Source organism: Archocentrus centrarchus, chromosome 12 (genome assembly GCF_007364275.1).
Source record: "Archocentrus centrarchus isolate MPI-CPG fArcCen1 chromosome 12, fArcCen1, whole genome shotgun sequence".
NCBI classification, from domain to species: domain Eukaryota; kingdom Metazoa; phylum Chordata; class Actinopteri; order Cichliformes; family Cichlidae; genus Archocentrus; species Archocentrus centrarchus.
Genome location: NC_044357.1, coordinates 15,774,345 through 15,794,560, shown reverse-complemented (window position 1 = coordinate 15,794,560; position 20,216 = coordinate 15,774,345). Strand labels below are relative to the sequence as shown.

The 20,216-nt window shown below is 38.2% G+C and overlaps 1 protein-coding gene across 1 annotated transcript in view; it reads left to right on the top strand.

The window, feature by feature from the left end:
- The window catches only part of LOC115789321 (transmembrane protein 132C), a 156,123-nt gene that overhangs the window by 123,755 nt on the left and 12,152 nt on the right, over positions 1-20,216 (top strand). Inside the window, exons 5-6 of the mRNA XM_030742693.1 lie at positions 12,614-12,757; positions 18,579-18,787. Coding sequence (XP_030598553.1) covers positions 12,614-12,757; positions 18,579-18,787 — 353 coding nt within the window. The remainder of the gene's footprint in view (positions 1-12,613; positions 12,758-18,578; positions 18,788-20,216) is intronic.

Genomic DNA, 20,216 nt, shown 5'->3' with positions numbered 1-20,216 from the left:
TTTATAAGAGTGCAGTTTTTTAGTAGTTAATACTAGATTGCGTGGCTTGTTTAGATGAAGAGTTGTGTTCCTTTGAGAAACCCTCAGTAGGTCTTGTCTACAGTTTATAACATACTCTTGTTTGAAATCTCATAAATCAATACATTTAATAGAGGACAAGCTCAGAGGAAGTTGTCTGTACTTAAGATGCTGCTATTTTTCTCTTACTGTGTGAGAATTCTTGTGCATTACTCAGATATTGAACTCTGAACTTGTGAATGCCAGCTCACTGTCACCAAGACAAATGCTGCTAAATTGTTGGTTTTAAATGATATTGGTTATGCTGACTCTAAAGGGATAATCAGAGAAAATTGCAATGCTGAACACAACCTGGAACCAGATGAGAGGGGAGACAGTGAAAGTGTTTCATTAATAAGCTTGAAAGACAGTACATGCAGAGAACATGCCAGCTGAGTGCGCACTACTTTTACTGCATCCTCCCATGAATTTTTGATCCCTCTCTTGCTGCTCCCCGCCTCTCTGTTCTCTCATTAGAAGAGACAGCCAGTTGGCCCCCATAGCTCTTTACAGTACATCCCAAATGTAATCATTAGCATTTTATTCATAGCTTCTGAAACTCACTCTATTTCAAACTCAATAACGTTCGCTTTGTGCTTGCAGTCCCATAACATTATAATCAGCACCATTAGCAAGAAGCTCTGCATTAACTGTTTTTGTGGTCATGGGTAAGCACCTTTGTCTAGAATAATAATCATCAGGACAAATTCAGATTTATTCACTCTAACTCCATTCAGTTGTTTAAAGTTACTTTTTAAAGAGGTTTTGCCTTTCTTTAAAATGATTTATAGCCTCGTATTTAAGCGCTGTTAAACTTTCAAAGCCCAGAGTCAGCACCAAAAATAGTTTTTTCCTCTCCTACTGAACTGAACAACTTTCTTTGTAGTCAAAGCTTTTCATCTGTTAGCCTACCTCTCTTTGTCGCTATGTAAAAAAGAAAATTTCAAAATGCCCACATAGCAGCTAGGTTGGCACACTCTCAAAGAACGATGCAGTCTGCCATTATTTACTTTTTTATAGCCGCTTCTGCTTTCAGAATGTCTCATCTACAATCAAAGCATAGCAAATGTTCCTTTGTTGGCTTCAATAGTGAACACAAGAGTCTTCATGCTGTCGAACCCCCTGAAGAACACAAGTTAACCAACAGCTCTTAGAGCGCTCTTCCCATACTCACAGACAACACCTTACTTCTGCAGACCAAATAACCATTATATGCCCAATTGAATGGTCTTTTTGTAAGGGGGCTTAGGCAACAACCTAAGGAAGGGGTTGATATTAGATAGATAACTGATACTTGGTCAGTTATCAGACCAAGTTTGGTGTCAGCACATGAAACAGTAACTGAGACATATACAGTAAGCTTGTCCAGTCGGTCAGAGATTTGAGTTGGCAGTAGTGAACAAACTGTTTCAAAAGCCTGACATTTTTTTAGATAACTTTGGTGAGGCGTGGTCTGAAGTTTATCTGTGAGGAGAATGGTGAAGATTGAAAAAAATCTGTTTTTGATAAACCAATTAAGCTGTCATGACAAATTGACAATGTATTAGTCAAAACGCTGTTCTGCTTCAACCCCCCACCACACACACACACACACACACACACACACAAAACCCCACCCCCCACAACCACCCCAAATGGTCAGTGCAGCAAAAATGGGGTCCTGAGTCCAGGTACTAAGTTTGGTTTTCTTAGATCAAAGCATTGGTGGGTATGACCCCATTTCCTGTAATGGCAATTTTGTACCAGTTCCAATCAACTGTGATGGCTAAAAGCTTTCAAAACTCAAAAATCCATAAAACATTGAGTGCTTGAAGCACAGACATGAATAGAATAAGGGGACTGTCCCTAGTCACTATGCCTAACTTTAAAACTTAAAATACTGTTCCAAAGACTTCCAATGATTCTAATGTAAAAGACAAAAGAAGAAAACTATACAAGAAAAGGTAGAAACACTATGGGTTCCTGTGCTACTTGACTAATCGGCTGCCAAAAACAAGTCTGAAATAAAGGGCCTTTATATCTATAAGTTATACAAAGTGCTATCACTGCATCAGAACTCACTAGCAGTTTTCAAGCAAGATCAGTCATACAGGAACAGTATTTGGAAGTGGCATGACAGAGCACTAATCGGGAAGCAGTGAGGCTATTCACTGTCATGCCAAGTGTCCTCAAGGCAACATTAGCCATCTGCATCCAGCTATAATGCAGCTTTAATGCCCCTTATAGCTTAATTAAGTCCTCTTGTGTATATATGGGTCTCTAATTTTCTGCCCCATCTTTATGCCATGCATTTTGACTAGATGAATAAATTCTCTTCATCACTTTTGCTGCAGGAAAAATGTGCCTTATGCATCAGGTTTGTTTGTCATTGTTGATCCTGATCTTCCTACAGCAAGTATGAGAGGGAGACGCAACAGCAGACAGGGAGATCAAAATTAGCAAACTCAATTCAAATAACAATTTTTATGTTGTTTATTTAGTTGTTTGAGACTGTGTCTTTCCTGCTTCTTTTTTTCCCCTTCTTTCCTTCCTTCTGTGTTATGCACATGCCTGCATTAGGGCCCAGCTGACACTGGAGCTGAAGCTGCATCACTTTTTTTTGTTAAAATGTTGGCATATAATTTTATTCAAAGAGCCTGGAAATGGCACTTGAAAATATTTTTTTATTGATTTTCTGTCAGCGTATTCATCCTTTAATCAATAAAACATTTCAGCTCTAATCAATATATCTGTCATAATGTTAAATTGTGTTACATGTTCAAAGATTCTCAGTGGTTAGTAAAGTCAGTCTATTTTACTGCTTTTGTTTGTTTCCTGATATGGTTTTACTGATATGATTGTGTCCACCTGGTAAATCTGAGTCCCATATTCATAGTCTAGCTTGGTCTCCACTAACTCTTCAGAAAATGCTCCAATGTGCTGAAAATAGTGTAAGCTTTTGTCTTTCAGAAACATCTGCTTGTCTACTTTGCACGTAGCCAGGTTTTCTTATATTTTTTTAATTGATCTCGAGGAATAGTTCTCCAGGATTTCTGAAGGTCTTTCAAAGTTTTTCCTTGTACATATTCTGCTTTTTCACTCATTTAAAAAAAATGTCCTTGTACCTGACCATTTTCAGATGAACTTACATTTTTCTCTATTCCAAATATTGTTTCAATTACTTATTGTCAACAGGTTAGAGGTGTGACCCTCCTGTCTCCACACAGAAAACAACTAGCCAGCTAATGGTTGGTTATAAGTTAATGTTAGGCTTGAGTGTCCTAAAAATTGCACTTTCCCTCTGATAAACAGTTTGATTACATTCTCACATCTTATGAGAGTTTATTCACTAAGTGTCCGAGTCCAGCAGTGCTAGATCCACTTCAAAGAAAGTTCCACTAACAGTGGCAAAACTGGCAGCGCTTGCCAGCAGAAAAGCTCAGGATATCTTCAACAACTCATCTTGGTATCACTGTCATCGGATAGAAGTAAGCTTCACTGACTCATCGACTTGTATCAGACTCCTTTCATAAAGTTTTACAGCCTCCTCTGAGGTAAACAGCAAACTGACAACCTACAGTCACTACAGATGAATGGCGGCCAGAGTTGTTTGTCCTACATTGGCCACCGTAGCTAGTATTACGCACTTGAATTGACTGCAACCTGCAATCTACTGACATTGATATGTTACAGACTGTACCTTTAAGGAAGGGAAACGGGGAGATATCACTGCACATGTTTCAATAAATTGCTGCATTTTCCTAGCAAAAGATAAAGATGAAGGGTGATTCAACACTTTTGCACGGCACAGCAAATTAGCATTGCAGTATGTCAGCATGCAGCTCCAGATTATCGGCACATCACATTTAAATGTGAAGATAACTGTGAATGACCACATTGAATTGAACTGAATTTTAAATTTGCTGAACTCAAAAACTGCAACCAAGCCTTTTTTGAGTGATTTATATAACCCTTAGTTAAGAAGAAGAAGAAGAAGAAGAAGAAGAAGAAACAGCCTTTATTGTCCCACAGAGGGGAAATTTGGGTGTAACAGCAGCCGCAGTTATTATAAATATAAATAAAGATATAATAATTCACACTATTAAGAAAAGAATATATATAAAATCAACAAACAATATTAACCTTAATACTACTAATAATAACACTATATACAATGTACATGATGTGCCTGTGTGTTGAACCTTAACAGGCCGGACTATTTACAGTATATTATATATTATCCTACATTGTGTAGGCTATTGTGGTTTTTGTTGGGAGCAGTGATGGTTATAAAGTCTTACAGCTGCTGGGAGGAAGGATCTGCGGTAACGCTCCTTTGTGCATTTAGGATGCAGCAGTCTGTCACTGAAGGAGCTCTCCAGCTCAGCAACAGTTTCATGCATGGGATGGGAGACCTTGTCCATCAGTGATGTTATTTTGGTCAGAGTCCTTCTGTCTCCCACCACCTGCACTGAGTCGAGAGGACATCCTAGGACAGAGCTGGCTTTCCTGATGAGCTTGTCTATCCTCTTCCTCTCAGCTGTAGACAAGCTGCTGCTCCAACATACTGCTGCATAGAAGATGGCTGATGCCACCACAGAGTCATAGAAGGTCTTCAGGAGTGTCCCCTGCACTCCAAAAGACCTCAGCCTTCTCAGCAGGTAGAGTCTGCTCTGACCCTTCCTGTAGAGCGCATCAGTGTTATGAGTCCAGTCCAGTTTATTGTTTAGGTGAACACCCAGGTACTTATAAGAGTCCACTATCTCAATGTCCACTCCCTGGATGTTCACCGGTGTCCGTGTGGTGGGTCTGCGCCTGTGGAAATCCACCACCAGTTGCCTGACTGCAGTTGTTCTGTGTTAACACTGAGCATGAAGCAGAGTGGCAGAGAATGAGAAACACTCCCTGGATGGATGACATGTGCATATCCTCTGTACTCACACACAAACTATCTCGCTTCTGCCACCCAACATGTCTCTCTTCCCTCTCTCAGGGCCCAAGATATGTACGTCAGTCAGGCTTTACTTTAAAGCTAAGCCTGTCCATTCTGTCATTTGTTGCGGTTTGTTTTTTGTTTTTTTTGCTGGCTTGCCTTCCTTCCCCTTCCCCTCATTGTGTCAGTCTGGGTTGCAAGTCTTTTATTTGGCCAGCATGGGCCATGTCCAGTATAGTGGAGCTTTCTGGTTTATTCTAATCAAATGGCCCCAGCCAGAGACAGGAGAAAGGTCCTCAGCATATGGACAGGCTTTATCAGGGACAGCCAATTTATCACTGCTGACTTTGGCATTTCCTTTTCTAATGTTAAAGTTAGGAAGTACAAGGCAGGAAAAAATAACAGAGGCTTAATATTTAATCTTACTAAAAGTATTTAGAGCTCACAGTACACAATAACAAACCCAACACATTGCCAGGACAAGAAGTTTTAAATCAATATCTAATTAATGAGGAGAGTATAAATCACTGTAGGTCCCAATTTAATAATCAATAGTGGTATTTCTTACTCATGGTCAATGCAGAATGGCCCCAAACTGCCTTCAACTCTATTTGCTAATACTGCAATTATAGCTGCTATGCCAATCGAGGTAAATCAGTAGAGCTGATTATTCAGCTTATTTTATCCCCACAGAAAACTTCAGGTTCAGTTGATTTCCACAGTTTTTCATCATGTATCTTGTGTACTTGCAAAACACAGGATTTCTGCATATTCTGCTGTGAGTAAGGTGTAGTATTTTCTTCACTGCCGAAACTGGAAAGTTTCAGCAGCTACGCTTAAAATGACTGACATCTTCCTAACTTTGGGAGCAAAATAGTAATTTCCCCTTTTTTTTACCCGTTCCATCACATCACTCATCACTTCAGTTATCAGCACCTTGCTCCACTTTTTCTCCGACTGTAGCATTTCAGCGCGGAACAACTTGGCTGCTGTGCTTTTTTCCCCAAGTCATAACCGTAAAAGGATTACATTGTATGAACACCGCTCTCGCCTTCTGTTGTATCACTATTTCTAGAAAAAAAAAAAAAAAAAAAGTGGGAAAAAAGAAATAAAATCCTGAGAGGCATTGATTCCCCTGCCTTTGCTTTCATTTTATCTCCTACTATACTCAGAGATGTTCTGAACTTTGTGAGTGGCAGGGGGGGGGGGGGGGGGGGGGGGGGGGGGGGGGACTATATAGGTGCTAGAGGAATAGACTTTTTATTGATAATTGATATGAACTGAATGGATGAGAGTGCTGCAGTGGCAATATAAATCCTGCTCACAAGTGCTGTTGGCCAACACAGAACAAGACCTGTGAGCTTACTGTCAATCTCAGCTGCTTAGAAAAAAGTTGAGCTGTGGTTTTTCTGTGGGTCAGATCCATCTGTTCAGTCACTGAATAATAAAGAGCTAGCCAGTATTGAGCAGTGTTCTGGGCCCAGTATAAGCTAAGCATAGCTTAGATGTGTCCCTCCCCTCCTCGTTTAAACCCTTTGAATAAGTCTATATGGATTAGTATCATTGTGTTATAATTTTTGTCCATTATCATAAGCCTTGTGCTTTTAAGATCTATGGTAGCAGTGCAGGAGACTTCATACAAAACCATGGTTTTTGATTTTATTAGCAGCTTTTGTACATCGTTTTTTTCTTTCATGTAGTTACTGTTATTTTTCTTCTTAGATACACTCAGTTTCCCACAGTTTGTTTAAATGTGAATTCTGCATGCAGCCAGAACAAGTTAGAAAATCCCTGAAGATAATGAAAACGTGGAAGGAAAAGTAAAGAAAAGAATATGCTGTGTTGTGTAAATGAGCAAAGAAGCAGCAGTTTGCAAATTGAAGCATACTGATGGGGGTATAAATATTAGTCATATTTACACAGGCTGTGCCCCACGGAAGGGGAGCTCTGCTGCAGAGGGTGGGCGGTTATCCAAAAGTGCAGGAACTTTAGGGGTGCCCATTTGCATTAGCAGACAGGAGTGGAGACGCTTGTTGTATGCAATAATTATTTGTAAAAACAGCCATCACTTCTTAATTTTTTAGTGCACTTGTCTCATCCTTTTGGGTCTTGAAAACTGAAGTGGAAACAAGGTTCTGTAGGAACCTCTTAGTTTCTGAAAACCTATTCCTGGGACTTAATTTGTAATTTGTCATATTTCATGTGATTTGTTTTGTATTTTTAAAATCGAAAACACTGCACTGTTGTTTAAATTGACTTCGTGAGGTGAGGTAAAGATGGTAAAGAATAACAATGCCCTCTTGCAATCAAAAAAGCTTAGCCTAGTCTCCAGATTTCAAAAATATGTATTGCTCAGAGTTGTGTAGCACCACCAGATTTTGTCCTTTTAGCTTTTACACATTTACATACAGTAACTATTTTCTAAGCAGGAGTTTTGTAGTTTGTCTGCTACCTTAAACATCATTCATCCACAACCATATCAGCCCTACACACTCTGCGGTTGTACCCCCTGCTGCACAGAAATATAATAGCCTTTTATCGATTCTCCCCTCTCTCGCCTTTTTTCTTCTCTTTTCTTGCCCTGCTCTCTGCACTGCAATGAGAGGTTGTTAAGATAAGCTGCAGCATGAGAAGGGGGGAGACATACCTCTTCTCTCTTTTTTTTATTTTATTTCTTTTTTTTTTTTTTTTGAGCTGGGCAAGAAAGAAGGGTGTCTTTGTGCTTGCAAGTGTGTGTCTAAGTTAAAATGTTTGCATATCTATACTGATGTGTGAGTTGCTATGCAGTATATGTAGCGCTTGTATGCCTGTGTGTGTGAGTTTATACTGTAGTTGTTTTAAGTCATGAATGTTTATCTGCTTGTGTTTGCAAATAGGCCTAATAAGGAATCATTAATAAGGAATGCACACCAGACCCTCCTATCTGGGGGTTGTAAGGTAGCCAGGCGATGGTTGGTGAGATGTGGGTGGGTTTTATAGACGAAGACGCTGCCTTTGTTGCCATGTGTCTTATTAGATTTTACCTTTATTTTTATCATTGTGGATTACATTTAATCTTGTTCAATACACACTTGTTTATGGGATGGACAGTCTCCACAATACACGATGGTGAATATCATTAAGACCTCTTTTCAGCAAGCTGTTCCACTCGTAATGGCTCATTAAGTGAAAAAGGACCCTTCCCATTACATGTAGAAGAACTGATCACACTTTTTATAGGTGCTTATTATCATCAGCACTATACAGTTAGCAGCAAATATATTCATTGGTCGCTGAGGAATAAGGAGAGTTGATATGGATGCCTTTCACTTGTTGAGTTTTGGTTTTATTGGAATGCAGGAGATTTAAATATGCTTAAATATCATTTTAATCTATGAGAAACGTGTCTTATTTTCAAACCCATGTTAGGAAATGGATTATGCAGTGTATATCCCATCCTCAGCCATGATCTGAAACTCAACTAGGACAGACTCGCAAGTTTGTTTGTCTTTGTGAAACTAGAACTGTATGAGGCTTAACATTTGTGCTTGTAAAGGATAGCAATAAATAGCCGTCTTGCAGGAATTAGTCCTCTGCTTATTTTAGCTTTCTGGTTTGTTTCCCTTGTGACAGGTCAAACATATTTACGTGTTTCTTGAGAGATCTGTCAGCCATGCAAGTAATATTCAAAAAGAACAGCTTGAAATCACCAGCATGCAATTCACCAAGGTTAAAAAGCAGCTTAAGGTAAATTCCTTCAGCCAAACGCTGAGATTGGATGGCACTGTTGATTTTAAAAGACACTGAATCTCTGCAAAAGATGGAGAGACACTTTATGACAAATAAAAACAAAAACGCAGCCATTTTAATGAACAGATAGATGTCTGGAGAACATCTTTCCTTTGCCATTCAAGGGTCTTAGTAGTCTTTTATTTAAGCTAAGCCGTGATGAGAATGATCTACTGTTATAGCAAATCTTCTATACAACCAGGACACTGAGAGCTCAAGGATTACCAGACATTGTCTTAATTGATCTCATTATCTTCTTCCTGCTCTTCTATAAGGGCTGTCACTCTTAAGTGAGTCTAGTGATAACTCTGGAGTGAATGCTATTCGGCATGAAGTATTATTGTCATTGTTTTGTATTTTTTCTTTTAAATGAGATTGGTTCTGTGGAATAGTGGTGAATAGCTGGGGAAGGCTCAAATAACTCTCGTATTGTGACCCAACTGCAATGTAAGCCAGTAAAGAGAGCCAATATTACACATCTAAGTCTATTTACTGATCTGGAGAATTACCACTGTATATGTGATGTAAAGCTCTGTGTGGTTCCAGAGGGGGCTGCACAAAATCGATTAAACTAATAAGTGATGTCTCTTGGGGCAGTATCAGTTAGGTCTAAACACTAGATATTCAAATTAAAAAGTCAAGGGGAGAATTAGAAGTGCGCTTACCACATTTCTGTAGCCCAGAGCTACGTTAGCTGCTTCTAGTCTTCGATTGAACCATCACACCCGTCACTGAATGTTACATTGTGGGGATGTAAGCATCAGACTTTGGCAAGGCGGGAAAAAATGTATACAATACAAATGTATATATTTTCTTATTTGGAAATGTAGCAATTTTAAATTTAATGTATGCCAATTGCTGAAAATGCCATGTTCACATTTTTCAGGCTTCTTAAATGTAAGGACTGGTTGCTTCACATATTACATTGGATGATAAATAAATAAATAATAAAACAGAGAATAAGAGAAATAAAATAGGCATCAATGAAATTATGTAAAAGAGAAATCATATTTAAAAGAAAAGTCACACAACCTTACTTGTGCTTTGCATGAACTCTGTAGTACTAAATAGTACTGCTCTGCTGTTGCTCCTCCTTGTGTTGGGCTACTTGAACCCTTTTCTGAGGTAAAGAGCCAGAGAGAGATAATAAATGGTATTTGAACTGTAGGTTGATACTGTAGGTTGACAGTATAGAGAAAACACATCAAGAATGGGACTATAAACGTAAAGTATGTCATATTTATTCCCTTCTTTTTTAGATATGCTAACAAAGATTGATTAATATTGTTTGGTCTAGCTAGAAAACAAAAGGCTGATTGAGTATTAAAGGCTTTTGCCCATATATTATGAACCCCCTCCCCCTCTGCTCAGTCATTGCTACTTTGAAAAGCTTCCAAAAGCTTTGCTATACACAATGGCCATTTCTAATCTGTTGCCCTACCACCACTGAGAGTTTTGGTTGTTTTTGTTTTATTTGCACTACTGTGCAGAGAGAGATGCATTTAGGTCATTTTGCAACACACTGGTACTCCGGCTATGTATTTATATTCTTTTAATTTTAGTCATTTTCTTTCTTGTTTGTGTAAAACATCATATAACTTTGGAAGCTGGTAATAATAATAATTATTATGATTTTCTAGGTCTGCTCATAAATATCATCATATTTATGAGTCATATTGCTTTGTTTTATTTCTGGTCATTACACTTCATATGTCTACAGTATTTGAGTAATGGAGTTTGCGTCACCTTTGATGCTGTTAGAAATTGTCTGCTCTTTCATGAAGCTTACAAAAATAATCACAGCAGCCAGGATGTTGTTAGAGAACAAACCCTCCTCTAAATATAGAAGACTCTGTGTCGTTGTAACGTCGGCAACAACAAAATTACAGCAAAAAGGATGATGCAGATGAAGATATCGGTAGAAAGTCATAGCCAAATGTTGTCAGATCATAAAGCCTGCTCAGAACACTAGCATGAAATTGGTCATGTTATCTTAGACTCTATTATTATACGTTGATGTAACCACTGTCATGCATTGTTCTGTTGAGCCATTTGTTGAAGTCTTTGCCGTTATTGCATTATTGTCATTGTCATCTGGAAGCAGAAATGGCATTTGAATGAGAGGATGGAGTGCCAGAAGTTAGCATATTGTATCCTTACACTGTATGGATACAAGCATCCCATGAACTTTCTTTGTAGTATACGCTTCAAGTCTCTGTGTCTCTTGAAGCGTATACTACAAAGAAAGTTCAACATATCCAGTCTTTCTTAGTGTTGGCTGGCCTGACAAAATGTAAAACCCCAGTCAGCGATAACAGCTGTCACAACGGTGGTTATCAACTTCCTCTGTTAAACCAGGCTTTCCGCTTCAGGCTCTGCGCGCACTCACATAAAAGGAGGCATTTGATGCATCATTTGACTCTTCTTCTGCACAAAAAAATCAATTGAGGACATTATAAGAGTAATGAGTGATAGAGCTCTATAAAGATTATTAAAAAAATATATAGTAAAGAGTGAAATGCAAAACCGGTGCTGCAAATAAGACAAAAAAGCAATGCTGCAGATGATCGTTTATCTTGTGAATTCATGATCATCACAAACACACTGAGTTGGAAAAGATTTTATTGAGTTATATTTATTTTATCACTCAGTGCTCTCTTGGTGCTGCTGTTTATTTCTGACACGAGAGCTGTGCATTAGAGCTTTGATACATTTAAAGATTAATTATTACTCATTGTGTTCAGATCTCGCAGTCTCCCATAGCCTAATAAAGGAGATGTGGAAGTCACTTTAGTTTATCAAAGCAAAATTAATTTTAATGATTGAAAGTTACTGGCAATAAATATCCTACAACTGATCAATTTTCTAATATGAGCTGCATTATAAGCAATATAAAAACATTTAAACATTCTGCTGCTGCTGCTGCTTTAGCGCTGGGTTTCATTTGGTGGCGTAAAGTATGGCTTAACAGGTTTCATCTAAAAAATGCATTCCTTCAGCAGAAAATCACACTGTAAATAAAAGAATGCTTCTAGCCCATTTTACATCAAATCTCTGAACATAACCTGCTCAGAACCAATTTATGTGCTGAGCATAAATTACCATGGTGATCTAGCCAGGTAAAAAGAGAGCCGCCTTCATGCCCCTGAAAACTCTGACTTTAAGTTCAACAGAGCTCGCTAACCCATTGTTCTTGCTTTGTAGTACAACACTCGAAAATGAAAAAAAAAAACCACCAAAACTGAAGCACAGATTTTTTTTTTTTTTTTGGAGCAGCTTTCATCATAATTAACACACAGCGAGCATTGTTGTTTGTCAGATACTCTAAATAATGCCGCACCAAACACTATCAATACAGTGCCACCATTTAGCTGAGCTGAAGACTAGAAGACATCTCCCTCAAAGCAGCCACACCCCTAAAACGCTAAAGGAAATTCAATTAAACTCTTAATACAATTTAAACAGACAAGTTATGAAACAAAAAATTCAACCCCAATACAATTATTGTCAGGAGGGAAATTGATTGAACAGATGAAAACTATTTGGTAGCAGGGTGTAAAACATGTTTATTTTTTTCTGTAAAGTTTGCCATTTTAATATGGGAATCTTTGGGGACTGAGTCACTTTTGGAGTCAGCCTCAAGTGGCCTTTCAAGAACCTACATGTTTGTCGCACTTTCATGTTGGCATATAATTTTACCCCAGAGATTGTTCCTTGGTAGCCAAGCAATGAGTGTTTCATTCCTGCTTTATTATTGGTTTTCTGTCCATCAGATGCTTTATCTGGTAGCCATGCAGCTATTGGATTCTTAATTAGGGTTAAAGCAGGAATTACAGTAATACTAATATGTCTAATTCTTTCTATTTCCCATTACAGGACACTGAAATTCTCAACACAGCTGTGCTCACTGGGCGTACTGTCGCTGTTCCAGTAAAGGTTGTCACTGTAGGGACAGATGGTGCAGTCTCTGATGTTACAGAGTCGGTGGAGTGCAAGTCAACAGATGAACAGGTTATCAAGGTTCGTGCAACATGTATTCTGAGCAGCTACATTTACTTTTTTCAATTTATCTTATCTCTATTGCTCAGCTCCCTAGTGGGGAAATAATTATTTGATCCCCTGCTGTAAGTTTGCTCACTTTTAAAGAAATGAATGAGTCTCTAATTTTTATGGTAGTTTTGTTTTAATGAAAAGAAACAGAATATCAACCAAAAATCCAGACTTCTTCTACTTCAACCTCTCCACCACTATGGGCAAGACCAAAGAGCTGTCAAAGGATGTCAGCGACAAGTCTGTAGGCCTACACAAGACTAGAATGGGCTACAAGACCATCAACAAGAAGCTGGGTGAGAAGGTAACAACTGTTGGTGCAATTATTCAGAAATGGAAGAAATATAAAGTGACCATCAATCACCCTCGGTCTGGAGCTTCATGCATGATCTTGCCTCATGGGGTGAGGATCACCATGGGAAAGGGGGCGGATCAGCCCAAAACTACACGGGAAGAGCTTGTTAATTATCTTAAGGCAGTTGAGACCACAGTCACCAAGAACAACACTGGTAACACTATACCGTAATGACTTGAAATCTTGCAGCTCCTGCGAGGTCCCCACTGCTCAAGAAGGCATGTTTTAGGAACATCTTACTGCTGTACTTGCCACCAAGGACTTCTCCACCAAGTACTAAGCCACATTTTACTTGGAGGTCAAATGCTTATTTCACTCAATGACATGCAAATCAGTTTATAACTTTTATGCAATGTGTTTTTTTTCTGGATTTTTGGTTGATATACTGACTCTCTCTATTAAAATGAAAATACCATAAAAAAATTACAGACTGTGTATTTCTTTGTAAGTGAGCAAACTTACAAATTCAGCAGGGGATCAAATAATTATTTCCCCCATTGTAGGTGTGTGAGCAGGATGAACAAAAGCGGGTTGTGGGGTGCAAGTGATTAAATGAAAATGAAAGTTCTGATTTTCTTCTTGCAACACAAGCACCAAAATACATTTCTTTAATGGCATGGCAAAAATAGAAAGCTTTTAGAAGAAGTCACAGATCGAAACCTCAGAAACTCTAACACAAAAAGAAGAAAAAATTAAAAGAATTAAATGCGTTATCCTTTGCTCATGCTCCACTTCTCTACCATGAAAGTCATGTTTTTTTTTTTTTAATAATCTTGCAGACAAATAGACAAAAAAAATACCAATTACATACCCTGAATTCGGCTCTTGTCTTAGGAATAATTAACAATCATCATGCTGAACGACAGTCTGTATCCATACAACTCATATGTTACATAACACCATAAAACTGTTAAGGTGGCAAAGTGCTCACCCTGAAGATTTAAATCTTTATAAGTTGATTTTCATTAGCCTTTCGAAAGCTTACATAATTAATCTAAAACCTTACTGAATCTTTGGGAAGTGCTGCAAAGGATTCAGCGTTAACCTAAAAAAAGTAAATAACTGCGAGGGGTTTACTGCCACTACAGATTTTTATCCGTCTCCACTGCAGTACATGAAAGTCAAGCAAGAAAATAGAACTGAGAAAAATGAGAAAAATAAAAGTGTTTGTTCTTGATTGTGAGTATGTGTGGATAAAAAAAGCACAGTATCACATGTTTGTTGTGTTTACTATATATGCATATCAGATAGAAGAAAAGAGTCAGATCTCTCAAAGGGTTTAATTATCAACTGAAGTAGTACCACATATTGTGACGCTGACCTCAGTAGTGTACTCCCCTGCCCGATCGTCTGGTTTGAGAACAGTAAGCCGTACCCATCTTTTCTCCAGAACTATTTTCAAAGGAATCTCGAGATAAAACAATTTTATTTTCTTTTTCCCACTTCACTGTTTCATTGAGACTTTGAAAGTTAAATCCTTCTTTTCTTTATGTTATATGTAGACAGAAAGGGGGACCTAAATGCAGACACAATCTAAGTTAAGCAAGCAAAATAAATTTCACTAAGCTGATACTTCAAAAATAAAGCCCAGAGGGTGATAAGTAATCCAAATACAAAATACATGGTAAATGATCTTAAGCAGAATACAACAAAGGCAAAAACCAAGCTGATGAGCAGAAAAGCAAAGGAGAGAAAGGCAAAAGGTGCTATACAGGGAGCACAGTTGAAACATGAGCAAAGGACACAAAGGAGGAGCAGGGCAGTAAGGAACTGATGAACACAATAAGGGAAGAGCAGGTAATTACAAGGGAGGAACACAGCCAAAGATGGGAAGTAAAACAAAAGAAACACCAGGAAAAGTATTTATGTCGCCGACAGTGACACAAACGTAGGACCATTAAAGACAGGAACCTGGCAAACACTGAGATAAATAAGTAAGTTGAATTTATAATATCACACTGCAAGAACTGCAAGACCATGAGAGGCTGATGGTGGGGCCAAAATTTCTCTGAAGCCCATGTCAATGGTTTTTCAGTCTTTTATTCTTTAAGCCCATGATTAACATTCACCACAACATCCCACTTTTGAAGCATTTCACATTTTTACAGTACATTGATTGTAGAACTGAAACAATTGTTAAATCAATCACGTCAATGGCAGAAAATGATCTTGAAGCAATTCTGATAATACCATCATCATTAAAGCAAAAGTTTTCTATTCTAGTTGATAGAATATTTTTGGATTTTGGGTTTTAAATTATTGTTTGTACAAGTAAATATACCATTTTAATTGAAAGAATATACTTACACTGCCTTTTTGGTGAGACATGAAATGTGCTATGTAAAAGTAGCACACATGTTTTCTATTCCTAGCTCTAATTAACACCCAGTAAATAGATTCTTGTAGCACAGTGACATGAAAAAAAAGTAGTTTAGCATAACTATACTACATGCTTAAAAGTACTGGGCTACCTACACACCCACAGGAGCTGCTTAGTCATGGAAATCTATGCCATGAAGCTTCCAGTGCACAATTGTTGTGCTGATGTTAATGCCAAAGGAGGTTTGGAATTCTGCAGTTATTCAGTCAGCAGAGCCCCGGCAACTTGTCCGCACTCAGCGACCCCTCTCTGTAACTTTACGTTGTATGCCACTTAGTGGTTGAGTTGCTTTGGTTCCTAAATTCTTCCACTCTGCAATAATACCACTTCGAGATGATTATGGAATATCTAGGAGGGAAGAAATTTTCACCAGCTGACTTTTGCAAGGGTGGCACTCAAATTAGAACAACCCATTATTTCACAAATGTTTGTGAAAGACAGCATGGGTGGCTAGATGCTTGATTTTATACACCTATAGCAATGGGACTGAAAACCAGTCATCTGACATGTTCTTGAAATGTTGAGCATGTTGTATTTAAGTATATTTCAATAGCAACCCAGAAGACAGTGCCATTGATCCTGTTTTAAAATACTTATGGTTTTCAACTGGGGTGAACCCCCTCATGTAAGTCACATCTTAAGGATGGAAAGAAAGCACATACAGTAATTTTTAATAATAGTAATATGCAGCTAACAATCAGAAAAGCAACAAGTTCTTTCCATTTTAATGTGTTGTACTAATGTTTCTCTTGTGGATGCAGTAAACCACTGAGCTTCACACTAGTACATATTTAGAGTTTAGAAAAACCCTTAGCAAATGCTCACAGTAGAAATGCCCCGACCTCCTCTGTAATATTTTGTATATGATAAATAGAACCATCTCTAGAATCTGATATTGTCTTGGCTTTAATCAGGTCAGTCATTTCAGTCATTAACTCACTCATGTATGCCACCCTCCAAGCTGGTTTATGAAGTGTCTTTATCTATGTTTGGGACCCACGAGGCTGCGTGATCAGTAACAAAATTAATAATTTGTGACTGTTTCAAGATAATGAGTGTTAATTTCATTTTTCAGAAAGCTCAATTCAAGGTTAAGGGTTATCATTTACCATATATTTCATAAGTATAGATGCAGACGGTGCTAGAGCGTTGAAGTGGCGTTACTCTGAGGGCATTACGGTAGAAGGGGGAGAGAGAGAATGAGCACAGAACTAGTTATTAAATGTGGTCACAATCTATACGCTCTTGCTTTGTTATGGATTCAGCAATGGCCAATGACATCAAACAATTATGATGTCACAGTGAAGTAGACCTGTCACATTATCCCATTATCACATTTGTGGGAAGTTGTATCATAAGCATGTAAAAATTTTTTTAATGCCAAACAAAGTGTTTTTAAAGTCACAGTGACCTTGGCCTTTGGCCACCAAATTTAATCAGATTATTCTTGAGTACATTATAATATTTAAGTCATGTTTAAGATATTCAAGAAATATCATGTTCACTAGAATGGGACAGACGCATGGACAGATGGACGATCTGAAAACATTATGTCTCTGGCTGCAGAAGTCGCTGGCATGGTGGCATAACAAAAGAGCCAAAAAAAACAAATAAAAAAAAAACAACAACAAAGAGAGGCTGGCAAATGGAGAAGTAGATTATTTTAGCTTATTCTCTGAATGGTTGCCTTTTGCACTTTAAAGAACAAATAAATTCTCCATGTGTGACTCTTGTGACTTTATATAATCCAATATGATCAGCCTTGCATTGCTTATTTAGCACCAGTCAGGATAAAACAGCTCCAAAGCTTCAAATGAAAAAGAATTTAATTCATTCCACCTTACATCTACAGCTACCATACTGTAGTGTTACTCAGCTAGGATAAAAATATTTGTCAAAAAACGTAACACAAAACCATCAGCCAGTTATGACTCTTAACTTAATTAATGAAACTGATAGCATCAACAAAAATCCAGGTGAAAACCTGAACTTTCCCTCGTTTTGATTGCAATCTAAGAATCCTCCGTTCTGAGTCACAACCTGTACTCATTACAGGAAGGCGAAATATGTAGGAGGTGCAGTAATACTGGAGAAGACTGAGGGTGAAAGTGAAGGAGTGGGAGAGAAAGAGAAAAGGGAAGTGAAAGGGAGGAGGAGGAGAGAACTGACAGACAGCAAGCTGTCACTTTTGTTCCTCAGAGAGAGGGCTTGGTTTGACATCATTCGAGAGTAAAGCTGCCAAGTTATATGCAAAGAAGTGGTGACAGATGACAGTCTTCTTGTCCCTGGTTTGTTATAAGGAAGCAATTGTCAGTACTGAGGACATGTGCTGAAATTACCAGTTGTGCCAATCAAGCTTATATGGTATTTGAGAATGAAATGAATTGAAATGCAAGTGATTACAAACAAAATTCGATGACAAACTGTTAAATACATTTGTTCCTCAAGGGGAAAATGTTTGATAAGGAGATTCTGGGGCTTTGAAGATAATGACAGATACTTCTGATGTTCCCGCTAAATCAATTCTTTATGTTGGAGATGTATCAGAGTAACTTTGGCAAATGATTGGTGTTGTGCATTATCCAGTCCCTTCATAATTTGATTTGAGCAAGTGTTTTTCTCTCTGGGTAGATGAAACAGGTTTGTGTCATTTCATAGTTCCATCTGTTATGTTGGACCAAAGTCACATTACTTGTGCGCATATTATATTGCACACACACATGCATTAAGGACAGATCCGTTCTGAAATGTACACACACACACACACACACACACACACACACACACACACACACTGAAAAAAAACAGATGAAAGAAACTGAGTAATTCAGACATTTAATCTTTCTCAAAGCGACCCAAATAATAAAATTTATTTACTACGTAGATCTACGATGAAATATAGAATCATTTCTTCTACAGTGTATTGCTTCTTATGAGGGATTTGAATACTAGCTCTAAAATTTATTTGCTTTCTTATTTATTCTTATTTTGTCCACTTTAAATAGTTTTCTCATCTTTTCTCCCTCTTACAGTATTTTTTTCCCCTTATTCTTTAGGTGTCAGAGCGCTGTGACTATGTGTACGTCAACGGAAAGGAGACTAGGGGAAAGAGCAGGGTGATGCTTAACTTCACCTATAGCTTTCTGAACGCACAACTCGAGATGAGTGTATGGATGCCCCGCCTGCCCTTGCTCATCGATGTGGCTGACCCTGAGCTCAGCCAGATTAAGGGCTGGAGAGTCCCTGTTAGTATGGGAAACAGAAGGTAAGACATGACTGTCTATTGCATTTGTGTTGTTGCATATTATAATAAACAAGCCACATCATTGTTTCAGAACCTGACTCAGGTTTATCCAGTATATATATATCATAACAAGTTGGCATTTTGATAATAGATGCAGAAAAAACTAAATTACTCTATGTAGGTCATAAACCTGAGGTGTTTTTAATAACCCCTGAATGACAATTGGTGTCTTCACTTGGTTTAAAAAATAAAGGGAAAAAAAAAGGAGGCTGCATGAAATCGGCTCGGTAATGATGGTGCAGACATGTGAGGCAAAATGCAAGTGCAGCTGCATAATGAGTGTCTAATAATTCATCGGACTGGTCTCCGAAAAACGTACTTTCACTGAATAAGGAATGTCTAATACTTTTGAGCATTACAGAGCTTGAACAAATTCCTGGGGGTGTAAAGTGATATAGTGTGCAATGATCTGTGCAGTGCAGCATGAGTTGTGCAAGATGATCCTTATAAAAATATTTAAATTAATGATTTTTCTTTAAGATCAGTGAAACAGAGTGACTAATTTACATTTAATAATAGCTGTTGCAATCATAATTTACCGTGACCATATGTATAGTAACTGTGGCGACAAACAATCAAACAGAGTTGTGTTTAAAAAATAAAAGAATTAAATTGTTCAATGTGCTGTGAATGGTAAATGGACCGGTTCTTAGATAGTGCTTTTCTACTCTACTTTAGCCCTTTATAAATGAATGCCTCATTCACACACATCCATACAAGCACTTCTTTCTACACCTAAGTTTTTATCTAACATTCACACACATTCTCAGGCTTATGGATGCATCAGAGAGCAACTCTGGGCTCAGTATCTTGCCCAAGTATACTTTGGCATGCAGACTGGAGCAGTCAGGGATCAAACCGCCAAGCTTCCACTCTACCTATTGCCCCCCCCCCCCCCCCCCCCCCCCCCCCCCCCCCCCCCCCCTCCCCCCATATAATAGCTGTTGGATTTAAGTTTTAGATTTTGCATTTTTGAAGCTGATATGGATATATAGATGTAATACTGGAAAACTTGTATTTTTGAATATCATGGTTAATATTATGGTTTAAAGTAACTTTTCTCATGAGATGGAAAGGTCAATGCTAATCAGTACAAAGTCCCTCTCAGTGATCAACTTTATCCTATGATGAAACTTTTCTATTCTGATGGGGATGGTCTCTTCCAGGTTGATAATGCCTCCATCCAAAGGGCATGAGGGATCACTGAGTGGTTTGATATGAAGTGAGTCATTTGTAAAGGCCTTCATAGGCACCAGGTCTCAATCCATACGAACACCTATGGAAGTTTTTGGACCAGCTTGTTAAAGCATCTCCACCTAGCAACTCAACCCAACCTCAACTTCTTACTAAGACACTTTGTTTTTTAATTTGTCCTTCTTTCAGTGATGGT